We start from the raw sequence: 19,539 nt of genomic DNA, 5'->3' as shown, positions 1-19,539 counted from the left end.
TTGTGCATATGAATGCGAGGCCCCTTAACAGATATTTGTTCATCAGAAACTGTCGTAAATAGCTAGTGTACATACATACTGGATGAAGTAAAATATACTAAACATCAATCAGAGCTTGGCTCTGACGCGAAGTTTCGCCAGTCCATCGATTACCTCCTCTGCCTCCTTCTCAATATTGATAAGAAGCTCTTCGCACGTGGGACAATCCTTGATCAGCCCAACAGATATGCCTGCGCTCCAGATGCCGTAATCAGGATCACCCAGTTCGTACACCTTCCGGCCACGTTGGCCAGAGACCAGGTCGCGCAGCTCCTCAAACTTCGCGCCGCCCGGGCGCCGCTCGAGTGCGACGACTTCCTTCGAAACCGCATTGCGGTAGACCCGGGCAGTATTGCGTAGCGTGCGAAAGATGTGCACGGTGTCGAGCTCAGTGGAGGCGACGATCCTGTCCTTGATGCTCTGGTGTATTGGGCTGCCGATATCGTTAGACATGATGGAAAGCACGGACTGCGAGGGCGGGTACCTTTCTACTGTGCACATAAATCGTGTGCCTTCATAGAACAGCTTGAGATAAACGAATGTTTTAGATTACTGAGGGTTGGATGCACTTACCCATGTTCGCTCCCTACCAGGATCACATGGAAAACACAGTGAGCGATGAACACACTAGTTTAAGGGGGAAAGCGTACTGCTGCTCCAAGTGCCAAAGCTGCAGCCAGCCCACGACCATCTGCGATCCCACCTGAGGCGATATATGGTACGCTAAGTTCTTGCGCTGCACGTGCGAGCTGCTCAGAGTTTCAGATGAGGAAGCTCTGCACAGATATATTAAGGTGTGTACCAGAACAAGGCCTCCAATGTCGTCCTCCCCTGGGTGACCGGCGCCTAAAAGTAACTAGTAGGTAAACCCATGAAGAAGTTGCGAGTATGTACGTACATTCGAAACCATCGATACTCAGAACGTCTACACCAAGTCGTTCGCCAGCCTGACGAACATTGTTGCCTATGAGGCATTCAGACTAGCAGATGTCCTGGAAGGCCGTACCTTTGCGTGTCTTATCGTCGTACACTTGTGTATTACAATGCATCCGTGCGACTTCAGCAGTTTGACAACAGGGCCGGCTATACGAACGAGAGGATCGAGGAGTGTATCAAGTGAGAACATGTAAAATGTTGAGAGAACTTGTGCACAGAGCAGACACTCACGGTTATTGCCAGCAGTCTCAAATATTCGGACGCCCTCCTCGAGAGCGGCCCGTGCGTAACCCTCGTAATCCGGCGGATTGATAGACGGAAGCAACGTGATGTTCACGCCGAAGTTCTTCGACGTCAGCTTCCTCGTCTCTCTGATGGCTTGTCGAAGTGCATCCGTACTTGGCTGCGTCAGGGCGGTCAATATACCTGTACTCAATTGATGACCCTTTGGTAATAAGAGTGAGCTCAAACGACTTACCTAGACCGCCAGCATTGGAGACGGCCGCGGCCAGTTGAGGTACCCCGACCCTTCATGCAGAGGTGCGTTCACAAATCGAAAGAGTATTCTCAATAGACCGGCTACACATACCATTGCATCCCACCCTGCACAACGGGCCTGACGCTCTACATTAGCGGGTGTCGCAATTGGAAGGACTTCAGTGACGGCGGCTTACACTCGAATCCCGAGCAATTTCGTTAACGGGGTTACAATCATGTTCACTTCCAGTCCACGAAGTGGTCGGAATGTAGGATGTAGTGTGAAATTAACGTGCAATGCCTCACTGGGCTCCTGCACTTATATGGTCCATCACGAAGCCGGAATCACAAGCTTCGGGTTTGAAGCTTAACGCGTCTGATCACGCGTGCCGAACGCGGTCATGTGCGTCGCACGCTGACTTGTTTGACTCTTGAGTTTTCCCCTTTGAGCGGGTCTCATCATAAGCATACAAATATTCCTGTCATGGCTGCATCTTGAGTTGAAGTTGTCGAATGCAGCGTGATTACCTATCGCATCGGCCGGCCGCCTTGACATATCGGGAACATAAGAATACAATTGACACAGTAGCGACGACGACATGTCTAGTTTCTTTTGGAGATAGACAGGGTATACGTGTTTTCACATACCGAATACAGCACATCATATCCTCCTACATACAAGGCAGATCGAGATGAGAAGGGGTTACGCCAGGCAGCGCCCGGACAAGGGAGGGGCGGAAATTAACAATGACTTGCACCAGCGGACACACCAGAGTCATCGAGAATATGAAGGCGTACACCATCAGCGTTGCGGTCATGAGGCGAGGGATCGTAGACAAGAGCATACAAATAAACAGCAGGGAGGATAAATCGACACGGGTGGCAGATAGGATATGTAATGACCGTGGCCGCAATCATTGCTGAACGTTGTAACTCCCTGGAGGCACGGGATCAATTTCGAGTATTCGACGAGGTCGACGAGGTACTCACATATTCGTGCTTGCCAGTCCCCACTTCCGGTGGCCAGGATGTTCCCTGATGGACTGAGATCTATCGAGATCACTGAGATTCGATCGATGTGAGCAAACCCTGTATCCAATGAACGCAAGTACATTACACATACCAGAGTTCTTGTGACCTTGCAACATGCAGTGCGCGATCGCAGTCTTCGCGTCCCAGAACTGGACTCCCCGGTCCTTTGAGCCTGACACGACCCATTGGCCATCGTGCGATACAGCCACCGACAGAACGTAGTCCTGCAACAGTGACTGAGCAAAAATATCCGAGTCTCCAAGACAAGCTAGACTCACCTTGTGGCCAGTGAAGTTCATCGTGCTCTGGCTGCCCTTCTCTCCTCCCTCCTTCACACCGTTCTTCACGATGTTTGAACTGCTCTGCGCGAGGGCGCCGGCACCATTGCGCGCGCCAGCCAGGATTGGTCGGATGTCCCAGTACTTGAGCGTCTTGTCCAGGCTGCCGCTCACGAGACCCTTGCCGTCGGGGGTGAACGCGACGCTGTACACACTGTCGCGATGACCCTTCAGCCGCTCAACAAGCTGGCCTGTCTGTACGTCCCAGATGCGCACGATCGTGTCTAACGAGCCCGCGGCGACCAGCCTGCCGTCAGGCGAGATGCATACTGATGTGACGCCAGCATCAACCGTATCCTCGTTGATCGAGACTTCATCAAACCGCGTGAATACGTCATTCCCAGTAAGAAAAACGGGTTTACTCACGGATTTTGCTCGTGTTGCCGTCTGCCATGTCCCATACTCGTGCAGTCTTGTCACCCGAGCCCGATACTATTAAGCGCCCATCGCGCGAGAAGTCCAGAGAGTAAATCTCCTGTTGGTGTCCTTCAAAGACCGTCCGTATCTTCCTCTTTGCGATGTCCCAGATCTGCGCAAGAGTGATATGAGAAGTGTAGAGCCCAAGAATCGCAGAAACCGCACACACCCTGATCTGCTTGTCTTCGGCTCCTGTCGCCAGCAGCTTGCCATCGGGGCTGAAGCATACACTGCGGATGTAGAGGTCGCCGGTCTTGCTCGCTTGTTCATCCACCAGCACACTGCGGCGCCAATCAGAACGTATCAATAAATAGGAACTAGCGCGCGCACCATGTCTTCTGCCCTGTCTTCGTGTCGTAGATCTGTGCGGTGCGGTTGCACCCGGTCGCAAGGAACTTTCCGTCCGCGGAAAAGCGCACACAACACACCACGCTGCACGTGTAACAAGCGTCAATACTTCTGACTCTCCAGATAAAGCATGGACACCGCGCACCTCTCATGCATCAATGTGTGTACCAGGCCAACGTCCAGCGAACGCTTCTTGCCGCTCGGACCCGCATCCTTGCCAGCCGCTGCGTTTTGGTTGAAGATCGCGAACCAGTCCGGGCCCTCCTTCTTGAATTCTGGAGGCACCGAGTGCGGGTCAACGCTTAAGTCAACTACCATAGGCTCAGGCGCCCCGGGATTAGAGTTGGCGTTTGGGTTTCCATGCGAAGAGGGAGGCGGTGGGAGTCCGGCGGAGGGGGGAAGGGGAAGTGCGTTTGGTGGAAGACTGTTGGATGATGTGGGGGTGTGCGGAAAGGGCGGGTTTGCTGGTAGAAATACCATTTTCAGTAAAATGTCGCTGCCGCACAAGAATATAATGAGAGACACAAGTCTTGTATACACTCTATCCAAAACAAACCACCAACACGCGCACCATCACGAACGGTCACTCACCTCCCCCGTTAACCGCGGGTCCCTCTTGCTGTCCCGGGCCCTGCTGCCCCGGTCCCGTATACGGAGGCGGGGGAAGCGCCCCACCTATGCCCATCACGCCCACGCCGGGCGCCGGCGGGAGCTTGGGCGTCACATTTGGGTTTCCATTTGTGCTTGGCCCACTCCCATTAGCCGTCGCACTGCCATTCGCCGGGGGGACGTTAGAGGCACTGGATGGGCCCGTTGGGGTGTTCAAAGGGTTCGGAGGGGGGCCCGCGGAAGGACCGGGTGTCGGCCCGAGAGAAATGCTCTGGTGGTGCTGGTGGTGCGCGCTAGGGTGCGACATGCCCGGGGAGAAAGGGTCTGAATCAAGCACGGACAGGAAGGGAAGGGATGGATCGATGAGTATATGGAAGGAGCGGGGAAAAAGAAAGCACGACCAAAGTAAATAAACTTACCACCGCGGTCCGTCTTCATCCTCTCTGTCTTGATCCTTTTCACCTCCCGAGCGTCCCTGTCCGCGCGGTCGCGGTCCCGATCCGCCAGTCGGTCCCTGTCACGTTCGGCCATCCGCTCGCGCTCGCTCATACTACCCCTGTCTCCCCGCTCACGCGCATAGTAGTCGTACCCTCCGGGGCCCAAGCCAACTGGTGTCAACGGCAACGCGCTCAGAGCCACTTCACTTCCCGGCCCGCCAACTGCAGTCGGACGACCCAGTCCAAGTGCGTCCCGCCCGACGGCCTCCCCTCTGCTGAGCGCCATCCCGGGTGCTGGCGCCATGGTTACGTCGCGGTCTCGGTCCCTATCTCTGTCGCGGTCTCTATCGCGGTCACGAGGCACGTCGCGTTCCCGTTCCCGCTCACGTAGAAGCTCGCGTTCGCGTGGAGTTTGAGGATCACCACGTAGAGGGGGCTCGCCGCGCATCGAGGGTTCACCTCGCAGAGCAGGATCGGGGCGATCGCGTCCGAGCGATGCAAGCCCGAGGGTATCGCGGCCTTGTGAGCGAATCCCATGCAGTTCGGCCCTGAGAGCGCGGATTTCGTTCTCATATTGATCACGGATCTTCCCATGCTGTGTCTCGAGCTCGTATAGCGACTGGCGGATGATGTTGAGCTCGTTGACCTGGCCAGTAACTGTGCGCGCAATAGTGTCCGTGCGGGACCCATAGCAAATAGCATCCATGAGGAGTTCGTCAATACGCATGACGGATTTCCATGCGAATTGGAAGCATTTGGAAATGTAATTTGTTCAAGTTTCGGAGTGGGATGCGGAGACATTCGACAGTTCGAAAACAGTATGCGATGGCATGCAGGCACGATCATGAGCCATATGCATGTAAGCCAATGGTGAACGCGGCCGGAAGTAGACGGCGATAGAGGTTTTTGATGGGGACATGGAGGGAACTTGTAAGAAGCGATGAACGACATTCAGGAGCAACACACGCACCTTTGTTGTCGAGATCATCACGCTGAGTACGCAGCACTGTCAGCTCCTGGGCCAGGACATCGAATTCCTGGCGAATGGTGTCGAAGCAGTCGTTGAGCCGGGCTTGGCTGTGCTGCTGCTGGGACGGGCCCTGAGTGGAAGCGCCTGTGGGTTGTAGATGCTTATGCTGTTTGCATCGAGGTCAGCGATTGCAGGGAGAAAGAGGGAAAAGGAGGAGTGGACGGACGTTGTAGATAGAGGAGGACATGATGGGCGGAGATGGAGGTGGTGGTTGAGGAGGAAGGAAGAAGCGAGGGAGCGCCTGGCAGTGTCTACTTATGAGAGGAAGCGCGTCCGCCCGTCCCTGGCCTTCCTCACACGTGGCGGCGAGCCCGATCTCATCTCTCCCTCACGCCATCTCGTCCCGCCGGCTTCTCCTTATATAGTAGGCGCGCGATGACGCCCTGCGAAGCATCTCATGCCGCCCGCCCTCCCTCGGCTCCTGCGCCTACCGCACGCCGCCCGCCTCCGACGCTTCGCCGATTTTTTGCATTCTTTTCGTTGAAGATATCTCAGAAAACACCCACCGTTCGCCTGCCCCTCTGCTCATATTCCGGATCCGCATACGCAGTATTGCAGCTGAAAGGAACCGAGCCGCCGGGCACGATCGCATCTCGAGCGGCGCCTATCACTCAGGCAGCGCTTGCAGATAATCGACCCTCCGGTCACTCGCCCGACAGCTGCCACCCCCTCGCCGCCACGGCTCAACAACACTTCGTTTCGCACGACACACGTCGATATCCACTTCCCATGGACAGCCTCACGCTGTCGTCCCTCTCGCACTAGGCGATCCATAGAATACGGTTTGCTACCCCCACGTTCGATGCCCACGCTCACACGCCCAGCCTCCGGGCCCGACCCGATCCGTTGCTGCTGTCTTTATCTTTCGTCAGTCGTCCTCCATTGGGCACCCCTCTCCGAAGCTCACCACGCACAATCCGCCCTCTCTGATACGCAGCTCGAATTGGCTCGTTCTCTTGTTCTTATTGCCCTAGCCGTACTTCTCCACCGCCTCCGTGAGACCACAGGCACCTTCGCGGCTCATTCGCCTCCCCTACTTCCCAAAGACTCCCTGCTTCTCGTCTGCACCCGTGCGCGTGCGCCGAGAGCTTCCCCGACTATATGCCATCACCGGCACAGTGGGCATGCGGTCCTTCGGGCCTAGACATTCCCTGCGGCTCGCTCGGACGCTTCTTTAGGTTTACCATCAGCATCATCTGCTCACGTTGCCTCTCACGTTTCTTCGCTGACTTTGAACCGGTCCTCCGGTGGGGACAGCGTAAGCTTCAAACATAAATCTCGGGCAAGCCCGCGCAGATGGGCGCCCCCTCTAGCGCGCGCCAATAAATACTTTGACATATAATAAGTATGTTGATGTGAATCGAGCGCTGCGCAGCTGGAGCGATCTCACAGGCCGTGTCATGACAGTCCTGAGATACTCCACCTCATTACTCGCTTGGTTCTTGGGTCTGGCCGGGTCCTGTGGCACAGCTCAGCGCTCGTGTGCTTAGGCCGCAGCTCACCTGAGACCCTACAAAGGTGAAATTAACAAAACATAAATACTAATGACTTATTACTGGGTTTTCATACTTGTGCAAGACAAACTACCGCCTCGAAAGCCGCCCATTCAAGGCCAGTCGATCTGTCGTCAATTGGGGGTGTTACCAATTTGCTAAATATAGAGTCAATGACCATCGCGCGTTCAAGAGCTCTGTGGAATTTGAAAGAAAGAGCATGTTTGTTGCGCAGTATCAGTATGCTTTTGAGGTGCGTGTCTTCACTGTATTGCACACCTCTGCGCCTTTCCTGGTGGCACCCGAGAGCCGCCTGCCCACGGCTCTGCTCTCAGCCTTGGCCTAAGTCGCTGCAGGCCGCCTTGCAGGGCTCGGCCTGATGGCCTCAAGCCGGGCTTTGCTCATCACTAGCGACTCGCAGTGATTCAATCAGCATACCCAAAGGTTAAGGGGTTCAATCGGGGATATGGGAGCTTGTTCATTGTCCGTTGCCATCGGCAGAAAAGGAACAAACCATCACTTTGATTTTGAAAGACGACCTTAAGGCTGAGCTCATCGGAGAAGTCAGGACGTGGCATAGTATCATATTGTCTCTAGGGCAACCCCAAAAGCGTAACTGCATAGCTCTGGATGGATGTTCTCGAAAACTGCCAAAGATCTCACTGCTTCACACGCTTCTCGAGCCACTGAAGATGCGCGGACATACTGTATAACACAAGTGTGCAACGAGCGAACATGCAAAGGTATTGTCTTTAAAATCTCTGCTACGTTGAGTGCTCATGAACAATAAAGGCTGCCAGGCTGGCTAGCAGCTCGATGTGGATATTCTAGGAATCGATCATATTGTTTCGAACTTTGTATGTATCTTCTCGTAAATTACTCGACAGATTCAGTGCAGCCGTAGACCACAATGAACACGAGATGCAAAAAACGTCTCAGTGGATGGTCGAACTCGTCACTCCGTGCTGCCATCGCATTGTGCCTCGTACCTTCACCCACTCTACTTGGAATGTTCCGCGACTGCACCGTGCCTGTCCATAATCTTGGTATGTCGGCAACCTCCGAAGTCTGACTATCTGCGGAGAGAATTGGACTGCGCACCATTCCGCCCCATGCACCTACCATGTAACCAGTAATACGCCCGTGATATGCGTTCTCGTTGACTACACATGCGTTGATCTCAGGAGAATACGATATAGCACCTATTACACCAATGCCTCGAGTCATTCTCTCAAGGCAAACGATATTCAAGCGCTGATACTTGCCGATTGATCGGAGCGCACTCGACACTGTGAATGCGAACGATACTCCAAGACATACAACAAACCCCCCTATGAGTGCGTATCTGATTGAAATCATATTGTCCCACAAGCTGACAGCTCGAAGTAAAAGCATGACTGATTGAATGTCAACCGTTACACTCAAATCATTGGATAGCCACGCTGACATTGAGACAACACACTGCCGATGACACCATATATTAGTGCAACGACGACAAGATCGTGACATCTGCACAGGTGTATCATTGGTGTCTGCTGCTAATATTTGGACTAGGACACCTTGAGCCTTACGTCTGTGACGTGCGCTCAGCATGTATGGAATATTCATACAGCTGTTACTCACGAAGTTTGATATAAGTGGCCTATAACCGGCGAGTACTAGCTTCGAGTTTCAGGTGCGGAACAGAACATTGACGGCCTACGACACACCATATGCGATGAATAGCATGCTGGCCCCTCCGCCATACCGGTTGATTACCACAATGAATTGCATAGATGTCCACAATCTGGGATGGGCCCATACTAGCTCTATTTCTTTGGAAAAGTTTAGTAACTGATCGAAAAGAGAGATGGTTAGCGCCATTCCTGAGGGGGTTCAATCAGCTGTGTATTGTCTAGATTAGTAGCAGGACATACCGGACAAATATCTCGTCGCCTCAAGAGTAACTGACATCGTGCCAGGCAAAAACGACAGAAGTGTATAGTAGGGGTGTTGAAACACGCTGACCCGCGCGGTCAGGAACGAGCTCGCAAGCTCGGGCGCGCGAGTAGCCGGGGGCCGGAGGCCCCTATCGTAGTATATAACGACCCCGCGCGATGTACGTACCGCACGCGATTGTCCCTGACGGGCATCGCTACGCCCGTGGACAAACGCGCCCCCGCGCCGTTCGCACCGTTGTTCCAACACAATCGCGTCAGCCTGCCTGGGGGTTTACTACCATGCAAAGCTCTGGGGGCAGCTTGAAGCCTGCCACTCGCTGCGTCGCCGGATCCCGCGCGCATGCCGTCGCTGTCGACGCTCTGCTGGCCGCCGCTGCGCCGCAGAATATTCCCGCCGCCGTCGCTGCCGAACCGCTTGCCTGGATGGGGCCGAAGCCATCTTGATCGAACCCGTACGATTGCCGAACCCTGACGCGGACCCGATTGAACCCCGCCGTCGAATGTCGAACTGCCGAACCATCGAACCGCTGAATTGCTCGCCGAGAGCACCGTTGAACCGCCGTACCCGAACCGCTCGCCGAGAGCACCTGAACCGCTCGCCGAGAGCACCGCCGAACCGAAGAACCGCTCGTCGAGAGCACCGATCGAACCTGGAGCCAAGGAGTTGGAGCCGAGAAGTTGATGCCGAGGAGTTGATGAAGATCGTCCCGGATGTCGGACATGGGGATGGATCGTGGACCCGCCGAGAGGGTGTGAGGATGAATGCCGAGTTTGAGGGAGTGCCGAGAAGCAGGGAGTGTGCGCGAGCCCTCGCTTGCTTCGCTCGAGGGAGTGTGTTGAAACACGCTGACCCGCGCGGTCAGGAACGAGCTCGCAAGCTCGGGCGCGCGAGTAGCCGGGGGCCGGAGGCCCCTATCGTAGTATATAACGACCCCGCGCGATGTACGTACCGCACGCGATTGTCCCTGACGGGCATCGCTACGCCCGTGGACAAACGCGCCCCCGCGCCGTTCGCACCGTTGTTCCAACAAGGGGGGAGTGAGAGAAAGCGATGAGGGGTTCTCGAGGTGGCTCGTATTCATATGGAAGATCATGAGCATTAGCGCCGCCTGCGAACGACAAGACGGTTTCAAAATGCAATCTTTGAGAAATCATTGCACAATATGATGAGATGGAATGATGTCCGACATTAATATTGTACATGTTGATGTGAGATTATTACATCTTGACAAAACTCGAGGGTATGAAATATTGATGACGATGGTACTCGAGAACTTGCCTGCCAATGTGCTGTGTTCCAGCGCACACAACATTGTCGGAGAACCTAGGATACTGAAATTAGTCAGTTTATCGTACGGATGGGTTGAATGTTGATTAAAGTATGCCATGATTCATCAGATGTGGATTCTATGACATCGATTGAGTAACCACCTACCCGAGCTCAGCGGACACGCTCTGAGTCTATGGGTGAGGGTCTCTAGGAACATGATCTGATCCCACTGGCAGGTCTCACTCTACATCGGCCTCGGGCTTGATTATACAACATGATATGACAGTTCGAACAAGTAGCGTCTAGGCGTGCGAATGAAAATTACACTTCCGGAATTTGGTAGTCCACAGAAAATACACGCATCCGCATACATGATGGATGGGTTTCACGTGTCGCCTGCATAACCGTCAGCATTCATAGGGGTGCGTTCGTCAGGAAGGACGAGCACACTCTCTTATACCACTTATTTGATGAGACTCACTATCCGAGTGGGACACGACTTATGAGCCCCTCGGACTTCTCGAAAGGGGCCATCTGCTTGGGCAAATAGCATTCACGCTTGACACTCTGGGATAACCGTTACAGTCGAAATCCGCATCCTTCATTATTGCCTACGCAACGTTTCATGATGTCCACCCATCTGTGAGGTGACAATACAGAGATTGTGCCTCCGTCAAGAAGCACCATGATCTGATACACTTGTACATAAATTTAGTCACAATTTGAGCGGTGAAAGACATGGAAAAAATAGAAGAACAGCAACCGGATGCACCGGCAGGTTACTTTCTCAAAGTAGTAGATTCATGAGATCCGCACAACCGGCACGAGCGATTTCAACAGTTCGTGGGCGTCTGGGTCGAACGACTCGCATTGTGAAATCTTCAGATACCGTATGTGCTCTGCTTCGAGAGACGGGCTATCAATGCGCGCCCGGACGAGGCGGAGCATCTCGTGCCCAGAGACGTCCATGCACTGGTGAACAGACAGTGCTTCTAGCCGGGGCAGTAACCACACACTGGGCGGTGTCGGTGGGGTTCCGAGTAGCTCGAATATCTGCGTACCCACAAAGCCCATGCGGGGTGACGACAGCGATAGTGCCCTCAGCTGTGGAAGCTGATGCAGTGCGCGTACGAAGGGGACAAGCGCCGCGCCCTCGATATTGCACGCGCGGAGCTCGAGGCGACACAGGGCAGGTAGGCGCGCCGGCGCAGAGACAGAGAGACGGGACAGCCAGTGCATGTTCTCTTCCGCATTGGGCTCCATGCACACGGTGAGACGTTCAAGCGCAGGAAGTGCTGCTGACTCGAAGAAGAGCGAGACGTTGGCGGCGTCTACGTGGTGGAAGGAGAGCGAGCGCAATGACGAGACGACCGTCACCGGTGGTGTGCTCTGGAAGATGTCCTCGTTGCCATCAAGTTGCAGCGCGACCGACTGCAGCCGGAGGTTCTGCAGTGCGACTGTGGTACTCATAAGTGAGAGCAACTCTCTGAATGCGATGCCGAAGCGGCGGTATGTGGTTCGTCGGACCTGCCGGTCGCGCATTAGGCATAGAGTGCGTAGCTTGGGCACGTCTACGCCCACGCATACAAGAGGGAGGTGTTCGAGTGTTATGCTCCTAAGCAGCGGGCATGGCTCAACGAGAAGCGAGCAGTACGGCGTTTCGTCGTGTATCTCTGATGCGTGAATACGGAGACTTAGTCGTTCCAAGGCCGGTCCTAGGGTAGTGATGTGTACGCGGATGGGCGACATTGTGTCCCAGGACTGTGCAGATAGGCGGAAGTCAAAGCACCGCACCAGATGCGGCTTGAGCACGACCATAATATCCTGCACGTCCTCCGCATCCATGTAGCCGATGTCAATGTCGACCAGTAGCTTGCACGCCTGTGAGCGCTCCAGACAGACGCGCAGCTTCCGCATAAAAGCCGGCAATCGGTCGATGCCCCATTCGGGATCCAGGACAATGTACGTCCACAGTGACGGCGTCGCAAGTGCGACGTTGTTCCAGTGACGCGAAACTAGCGATATAGCATGCAGCATTTTCACATGCTCGTGAACGCCGAGTTCAAAAATGCGGGAAAGTAATTCCGAGGGTAGTCGCCCGACGAGAGCTCGCTCGGCGAGTAGATGCGACCGCCTGAGCTTGAGTCGTGTCAGTTCCGCTTCAAGCCCTTGGATTGACTTGTCAATATCAGCAATGTCTGGCGGAGTAGGTCTAGGGTCGCTGGTGGACAGTTAGAATGTTGTTATGTTATGTAGTCACGGAGCACTGACATTGTCCTGGGATCACACACTACCTCTTCTCCAACCACGGAGACAGCATCCAGGTCTTCCCAAGCTCCAAGATCATCATAGGAGAGAATGTCCATCTCGGTAAAGCAAAGCTGTAAATGATGTCAGCAGACCTTCTTGAGCTACGGGAGGAGACTTGTACCCTATTGGCCGCGTAGTGCTCACTCTACAAGTTCTTACCTACATTCGCCCAAGTTACCAGAGTCCGTCGTTCTGCCGAATAGGATGCTGTGTGAGTCGGGAGTATGTACCGAGTGATTTAAATGTCGTCCGCGAAGATTACGAGCGTGACAGATGGACAAGGTCGTCGACAAATAGGGGGATCGCTCAATGGGTCGATGATCTTGTTCACTTGCTGAAGCTGAAGCAAGACCCTAGACCAACTGGTGGTGGTGGAAATAGAGGATCGGCCCATAACAGACGCCCGTTGGATTGTACATGTATTACGTAACATTCATGGCTTCAGGCACTTGTGGTCTTGACCGCTGGAATGTGTCGGTTTTCACTCGATTTCTACATCGATAAGATGAAACTGGATAAGAAGATTGGTCCTTGCATCAGTGTGTGGTCCCTCATGAGGCCACGGATAGATTCCACTATACAGTTAGTGAGTCCGAGGTCATGATCCTTGTCAAAGTGTGTCGGCATCTGACATCATGGTGGTATGTTGTGGAGAAGTTGAAATTTGAGGCAGAACAGTGTCAGGTTTCATTCAACATGCCAGTGGTTTGGACAGGAGATGCCATTCGTAGGGCCTAACATCACCCAACTAGCGAAACTAACGGCTCTGAGTTCATAAGCAAGCAATCAACACGCAGGTACGCTTCTAAGTCGAATGCCTAGTAATGTCAGTGCAATCATCATTCTGCAGGTCTCTTATGAGCAGTTGGGTTCGAATAGGTAGCGAATATGTGTAAACGACCACACAGCTTGGACTGGTATAGCTGTCCTCTCGAATCCATATCATTTTCAATGTGCAAGACCCGCTGAGATGATCTTCCCTTACATGCCATAATTCAGCTTGACCAAGTATGTATACAGACATGTGCCTCGAACGGATCGGGAGCAGTGCGCTCTGCCGGCCACCCAGTGTATCAAATGTGTCAAATATGGACTCTAGCGCTCGGCACTCAGGGTCGTACATATAGTCCGCCGTATTTGTATAGGCTACCGCCGCGAAGGCTGCGGCTTCAATAACCCCTACGCTCCTTCGCCCATCAGTCCATCTGGCATGTCATGATGTCGGCGACACTCTTGGATTTACGTGCTTTCGAAGCAACAAAGTACATGTCTGGTATGTTATAGCGATCAATATTGCACTCCACACGGCTGACGGGGGTTCACGTTCAGGAGTGGCTCTGACTGTTTCCCTTTTTGACCATCTTTTGAATTTTGGCGACGAACTCGAATTGGTGTGGTCCCAACCCAGGTCATGGTCTATTCTCCAGTCCATCGTCATGGTCAACCGCTATGGTGGAGAGTTGAGCATGATCTTCATTGCATACAGTATGTCGTTGGCTTGCCAATGCACTGTACGGCGGCTGATTCGCCCAAATAGTCCTCGCTGGATTTAGGCCTCCTATATCGACTTCAGTGAGTCTGATCAGCTCTTTTTGTGTGTGCTGCACGTGCTCATTCGGTAACCAATGCAGACGTGAGTGTTTGCATCTCTGCATACGGTCGATGGCGGACAAAACTATCACCTCTATACAGGTGTCATGGCTTCGTTGTAGTGGTGTGCACATACGGCATATTTGGCAGTGCCTTGTCACAATGTTAGCCAAATCTACCAGGACTAGAAGTTCGATGACTGACACTGACCTAGTCGCGCTTTTACTTCGAATTGTCGGAATATGGGACAACAGGAAGTCAGTCAAGTATGCGCTCGTCGGAGGATTTATTGTATGTCTAGGGACTTCGTTGGCTTTCGCGATCTTGACCACACTGCGATCATTCGGTTGGCTCCTCCGCATCGCTCTGCATGCTGGAGCGCTGATGAAAGACATAGGTGCGATGTCCTATTCGGCCCCGCTCAACATATGCGTGATCAACCCGGCAGCATATCACGGACTCATAGTAGACTACACACAGGGCGTGTGGGGCGGTATGGTACGTACTTAGGCCGTCATGCGCGAGCATCGTTGATGCCTGCTTCTCCCGTCGCAGCTCTTATACGATGTTTACGTCTTTGCGATACTGATTGCCAACGCAATGAACCGGCCTCGACGACACAACGCAGAAATAATCACGAACCTCAATCGTGATGGTGCGTTCATCTTCCTGGTGCGTATCCGGTGTTGTTCAACCCATTACTTGCACTCTTACTACGAGCATGTCGGACAGGCGTTCTTCGGTGAGTCATACAAATCGCGTGTATGGGGCAAGCCTTCCTGACCTGCCCCCAGCCCTACGCTTGGCTCAGTTACTTCCTAGTGTCTCTGGAAATGTATGTTCACCTAATTTCCATTACATGACGACTTCCGCTCACTATCCCAGGCGGCGTTCATATTTCTGACACCTGCGTATGTGTACACGTTGAGGATTAGGAACATCTCGATACTCAGTTCTTACCGTCAGAGTTGCGTGGGCACTGGACAACGCTCTGAGTTCCCGACTCTTCCTCAAGATGAAGGCCATAGAGATTAGAAAGCGACCTGGGTGGAACCCTGTGGAAGATCTCCCTTCTGTTTACGTCATGCAGACCATTGAGCTAGACGACAGCTAGCGGCCCGTTAGCGCAGGCACATGGTTCCCTATTATACTTCACAATCGTTACAAACGTTTAGACTAGGTATCTTACCGCCATGTGTGAGCATAATACTGTACCATTTTGGCTTAAATCTGCGAGCTCTAGCTGCTTCGTGCTTACTGTTGCCCTTCGGACTCTAATACAACGACTTGCTGTTGTGGGCTATGCATAGTAAGCCTGATGTGATCAAGGGGTGCATCCCGAGCATTGCCTGCGGACCAAATGACAAGTACAACCCTTAATCAGTTATGCTCGCCAACGTCAGCATTTCAACACGTATCAGCCACTAACCATTTTCTGCCATTATATTCGCCCTCGCTCTGGTGCGCTTACGCGTCATAAAGCCAGGAGCCTGGACGCGACAAGATCGTATCAATTGTTTTATTGCTAAGAATCCAATTAATGAGTCCTCCATAATGACACATCACTAGTCGTACATTAACACCGGAGTAAACGTACGTAAATTGACATCGCCCCGCTCGTTGTAGCTTTGTGTGAAGCAGACGCAGACATCGGCGTGGATCTCGAATACCTCCCGCGATATTCGAGCCGCCTGACAACCAGCACAGGGCCACATTTTCTTGTGGCACACGCGCTATGAACTGCGTTAAGTCGACGGCCCGACCTAAGTTGTCCACTTTGATGCCGAAAGGCTTGGGAAGGTGCGAGTAACGCGACGGCCAGAACATGTAACATAGGAAAGGTTGTGGCAAAGCAGTGGAGTGTGGCGTCGAGCAGCTGGCTATATCTGGCCAGTCGTGATCGCAGAAAGAGGCGTCACATATCGTCTACACTCCACTGATAACTTTCCAGCCCCCGTCGTCTCTTCTCGTTCTGGCGCTGGAAGAGTTTCTTCTCCCAGCCATTGCCTCGATCTAAGTAGCAATAGTATGCGATTCAGTTCCGGCTATGCGATTTGATAGATGAGGCATCCACTCACCAACTCCGTCCCACCTGTATCCTGGTTTGATACCGAAGCGATTAGGTGGAGGGGGTGGCCCCGAATATTCAGGTTTCCTCGGGCCTTTGGACCGTTTTTTCTGCATAACCGAAAGTCAGACAGTGTGCCTTCTTCCAATCATGACATGCTCGTACCGTTAGGAACGCAGCTGCAGGATCATCCCACCGCTCTTGTGCCTTCAGCTCCTCGTTTAGGTCTACGTCATCTCGTGTTCGGGCGAAAGAGCGAGTACGCATCGCTTCCTCTTCCCGCTTTCGCTTCTCAGCCTCCTCCCTTTGCACAAGACCTTTTCCCCACTCCATCTTTCGCGCCTCCTCCTCCTCCCGTTCGCGTTTCTTGCGTGCTGCTTCAGCACGCTCGACAGTAAGGTCGATCTTCCTCCCGGAAGAGTCTCGATACACGGTCTCCTGTGCGGCCTCGCGCTCTTGACGTTCGATCTCAGCGGGCCGCTTCGCAGGCTTCTCGCGCGGGAGAGACTTCTTCAATTGTGCAGAAGTAATGAGGCCACCCTTGAAGGTAGACGTCTCTTCTTCCACCACTTGGGGCTGTTCATCTGCAGCTGGAGGCGGGCTCTCCCTCATGCCGTCGCCTTCGCGCAAGGTAGCCCATCCAGAGCTCTCGTCCATTCGCTGCCGTTTCTTGAAGCCACGGTCCGCAGCGACCACAGCCTCTTCAATGTCGTCGTCCTCACCGTCGCGTGCACCATTGTCCCAACCAGAAATGTCATCGTCCTGTATCATCGACGAAGCCGCCCCTGCAGACTTCACAGGGCCGGAGCCAGCGGCCTTGCGTTTCTTCTTCTTAATTGTGCTAGAGGACGCGCGAGAGAGAATGGCGTCCGCCTTGGGACCAGACATATATTTGGCCGCCAAGTAAGCTTTCAGGGATTCGTCCGGCATATCCGTAGCGCAGGAAATATGCGAAAGTACGCAAAATACGAAGGGGATGCTTGCTGTAATTAGGCAGACAATGAAGGCTACAGACCACTCCGTACGGCGTGACGCGTCCGTAACACCTCGTTTCAAATCACGTGATCGGAATGAGATTGCATGGCGTACGCCCGCAGACGCGCGGACTTGCCGTCGTCTTGATTCGAGATCTACCGCAAGATATAATTGAACGCCCCATCGTGTAAGTGTCCTTAGGGTATTCGGGGACACAAGCTCCCCATAATTCAAGTTCAGAAAAAAACAGTAATATTGCATATCTAGTACACGAATGTACAGACGCAGGGCTACAAACAGTTGACACATCGTAGTCGAAGATCATGCAGTCAGTGAGCGCAATGCTTTGAAGAGTCGAGCGTGCCGCCAAGCACAAGTATGAACACTGCATATTCGCCTTTGAAGTATCAAATAAGAAGGCCAACGAACCGAACTGATAAATTGTGAAGTTCATGGAGTGATCGTGAGTCCAAAGGAGGGCGCATCGAGACAAGCGTAACGAGGGAGCGACGTAGAGATGCGAATAGAACCTGTCGATAGCATTAGTCTTGATAAATGACTTGTCGGGCGCAGAAGATACAAACCAGAGAAACAAGACCCAAGGACGAGGCGTAGAAGACCGGGACACGAAAATGAATGGAGACAGGCTAGAGAGGAGAATCACAACCCGCTAGCCTCTGTGTGAGTCAACACTCAGAATGAAGAGACCACCGCACGCACCGAAGAACTGGTGGCGTAGATGAGGAGACCACGAATAAAGATGAGAGAACCAAATGAATACTGTTGTTGATGTCTATTTAGATGTGGGAAGACGAGGAAGAAACGGCTCACCAAAAAAGTGAAGCCTCGCGCGGAGACCCAAGAGGCAGCAGACGAGAGGAAATATAAGACGGCCCAAGACAGACGGAATAAGAGGCGGCAATAGTCGCAGGCAGGCGGCGGCGGCAGACAAGACCAGATGCGCATCCTAGGAGCTGACCCAAGACAGACGATGTAGACTAGACCCAGACTTGTGGTTGCCCTGCGTGGCGTCCAAGGACGAAGAATAGCGGGAAGGTCCCAGACAGTGACATGATATGAAGCCAGATAAATCATACAGTAACCAGGAGATTACAGAGACAAGGTCAGAGGAGACACGAGACAAATCCAGATAGGTAGACAGAGTATAGAAACTTCTTGGTGGTCTTCGTCTTCGTGTGCGGAGTAACCGAGAACCTAGCCGTCAGGGTCAGGACCGAAGAGCGACTCCAGGTCGTCATCGTCAGCAGCAGCAGCGGGCTTCTCCGGTACATTAGCTTCAGACGATCGGTCCTCGCCAGCATCATCGCCAAACAGTTCCTTCCAGTCTGGCTCTTCTGGCTCTTCAGTCACTGCTTGCCATGGAGGCGGAGGCGGCGTCGGTGGTTGCGACGATGCCAGACTACTTCCAGCAGGCGGATCGCATGGCGGCAGAAAAGGGGGAAGACACCATGGAGGTAACGGAGGCACAACTTGGATCTGACCTGCGTGCGCTTGCGGACCAGGATGCGGAGGGACAGGATGACGAGGACCAACCATCACGTCGTGGAGAACAGCAGGAGCATCCATGGCGACGTCGACGATTGGCGCTACGAGAATGTCAACAGTCAGCATCGCTCCCAGAGGCACGTCCATGTCCACGTCGACGGGATCATCTTTCAGCACCTCGTCAACCTCCATTACGGCCTCCGAGATTACTAGCGCCTCCAGTGCGCTTGTGATCGTCTTCACGTCCACACATTCCCGACAAGGAGACATCCCTCCATCACGTCCGTCAAAGATGTCGTTCCAACAGTCAATCGCGGCACGCAGAGGCCCTTCCAATACCGTGTTCTTGGTATCCATAGTTCTGTAAGGAGACGGCTGCGGAATGGCCTCGGCGACAGGGCAGACATCGACTTCCATGACGGTGGGGACGGGCTGTGGAAACAGGATGTCGAAGCCGTCCATCACATCGAGGTCAAAGGGCACCGGGGCAAGAACGGTAGGGATCTGCACAGGAGAGACGTCAAACGCGACAACATCTTCCATAGCCAGCAGCAATACCCACCTCGTCACCACACAGCGTCACTCCTTCGAGCATCATATTGGCGTCCTCCAGGTGACCGTTGAGCTGCTCTGGAAAAGATGGGGTAGCCAAGAGGAACGCATGCAGGCCGTCGAGGGCACATGGCTTGGCGATGCGCGGAATTGGCGATGGACTGACAGGTTC

General features: G+C 53.5%; 7 protein-coding genes across 7 annotated transcripts in view; 1 reads left to right on the top strand and 6 right to left on the bottom strand.

Moving 5' to 3' along the window:
* Positions 1–30: 30 nt before the first annotated feature.
* POSPLADRAFT_1066362 (hypothetical protein) lies at positions 31–1,690 on the bottom strand (the record flags this gene model as incomplete). Its single annotated transcript, XM_024482065.1, has 11 exons — positions 31–472; positions 524–551; positions 613–625; positions 690–788; positions 842–885; positions 938–986; positions 1,046–1,122; positions 1,207–1,401; positions 1,454–1,503; positions 1,565–1,591; positions 1,650–1,690. 11 exons carry the CDS (start codon positions 1,688–1,690, stop codon positions 109–111), a joined length of 987 nt encoding a protein of 328 aa, XP_024337603.1. The 3' UTR covers positions 31–108.
* A 319-nt stretch (positions 1,691–2,009) lies between these two features.
* Positions 2,010–3,992, bottom strand: POSPLADRAFT_1182007 (hypothetical protein). Its single transcript, XM_024488886.1, has 8 exons — positions 3,733–3,992; positions 3,570–3,671; positions 3,409–3,520; positions 3,189–3,351; positions 2,763–3,133; positions 2,576–2,708; positions 2,443–2,514; positions 2,010–2,389 (listed from the first exon to the last, which is right to left on the bottom strand). The coding sequence occupies exons 1-8, from the start codon at positions 3,903–3,905 to the stop codon at positions 2,367–2,369; spliced, it is 1,149 nt and encodes a 382-aa protein (XP_024337602.1). The 5' UTR covers positions 3,906–3,992; the 3' UTR covers positions 2,010–2,366.
* A 2,704-nt stretch (positions 3,993–6,696) lies between these two features.
* Positions 6,697–10,072, bottom strand: POSPLADRAFT_1146611 (hypothetical protein; the record flags this gene model as incomplete). The annotated part of the gene is made up of 16 exons (XM_024485955.1): positions 6,697–6,814; positions 6,880–6,992; positions 7,054–7,122; positions 7,251–7,351; positions 7,434–7,540; positions 7,595–7,749; positions 7,820–7,861; positions 8,146–8,232; positions 8,279–8,358; positions 8,619–8,665; positions 8,780–8,798; positions 8,866–9,021; positions 9,073–9,224; positions 9,263–9,746; positions 9,836–10,008; positions 10,047–10,072. The coding sequence occupies 16 exons, from the start codon at positions 10,070–10,072 to the stop codon at positions 6,697–6,699; spliced, it is 1,929 nt and encodes a 642-aa protein (XP_024337601.1).
* Positions 10,073–11,167: 1,095 nt separating this feature from the next.
* POSPLADRAFT_1070410 (hypothetical protein) lies at positions 11,168–13,047 on the bottom strand (the record flags this gene model as incomplete). Its single annotated transcript, XM_024482395.1, has 3 exons — positions 12,798–13,047; positions 12,638–12,747; positions 11,168–12,587 (listed from the first exon to the last, which is right to left on the bottom strand). The coding sequence occupies exons 2-3, from the start codon at positions 12,730–12,732 to the stop codon at positions 11,168–11,170; spliced, it is 1,515 nt and encodes a 504-aa protein (XP_024337600.1). The 5' UTR covers positions 12,733–12,747; positions 12,798–13,047.
* Positions 13,048–13,894: 847 nt separating this feature from the next.
* Positions 13,895–15,380, top strand: POSPLADRAFT_1047169 (hypothetical protein; the record flags this gene model as incomplete). Its single annotated transcript, XM_024479222.1, has 10 exons — positions 13,895–13,919; positions 13,961–14,161; positions 14,214–14,248; positions 14,308–14,309; positions 14,369–14,390; positions 14,481–14,523; positions 14,664–14,764; positions 14,822–14,938; positions 15,061–15,101; positions 15,233–15,380. The coding sequence occupies 10 exons, from the start codon at positions 13,895–13,897 to the stop codon at positions 15,378–15,380; spliced, it is 735 nt and encodes a 244-aa protein (XP_024337599.1).
* Positions 15,381–16,181: 801 nt separating this feature from the next.
* Positions 16,182–17,264, bottom strand: POSPLADRAFT_1145987 (hypothetical protein; the record flags this gene model as incomplete). The annotated part of the gene is made up of 3 exons (XM_024485870.1): positions 16,182–16,279; positions 16,345–16,444; positions 16,500–17,264. 3 exons carry the CDS (start codon positions 17,262–17,264, stop codon positions 16,182–16,184), a joined length of 963 nt encoding a protein of 320 aa, XP_024337598.1.
* Positions 17,265–18,524: 1,260 nt separating this feature from the next.
* POSPLADRAFT_1146636 (hypothetical protein) overlaps positions 18,525–19,539 on the bottom strand; it is a gene marked incomplete at both ends in the record, with an annotated part of 2,406 nt that continues 1,391 nt past the window's right edge. Inside the window, one exon of the mRNA XM_024485959.1 lies at positions 18,525–19,319. Coding sequence (XP_024337597.1) covers positions 18,525–19,319 — 795 coding nt within the window. The remainder of the gene's footprint in view (positions 19,320–19,539) is intronic.

The sequence above is a fragment of the Postia placenta genome, assembly GCF_002117355.1.
Source record: "Postia placenta MAD-698-R-SB12 unplaced genomic scaffold POSPLAscaffold_9, whole genome shotgun sequence".
NCBI classification, from domain to species: Eukaryota; Fungi; Basidiomycota; class Agaricomycetes; order Polyporales; family Adustoporiaceae; genus Rhodonia; species Rhodonia placenta.
Note: the sequence above shows the minus strand (reverse complement) of the source record. Positions and strands in the feature narration are given on the sequence as shown.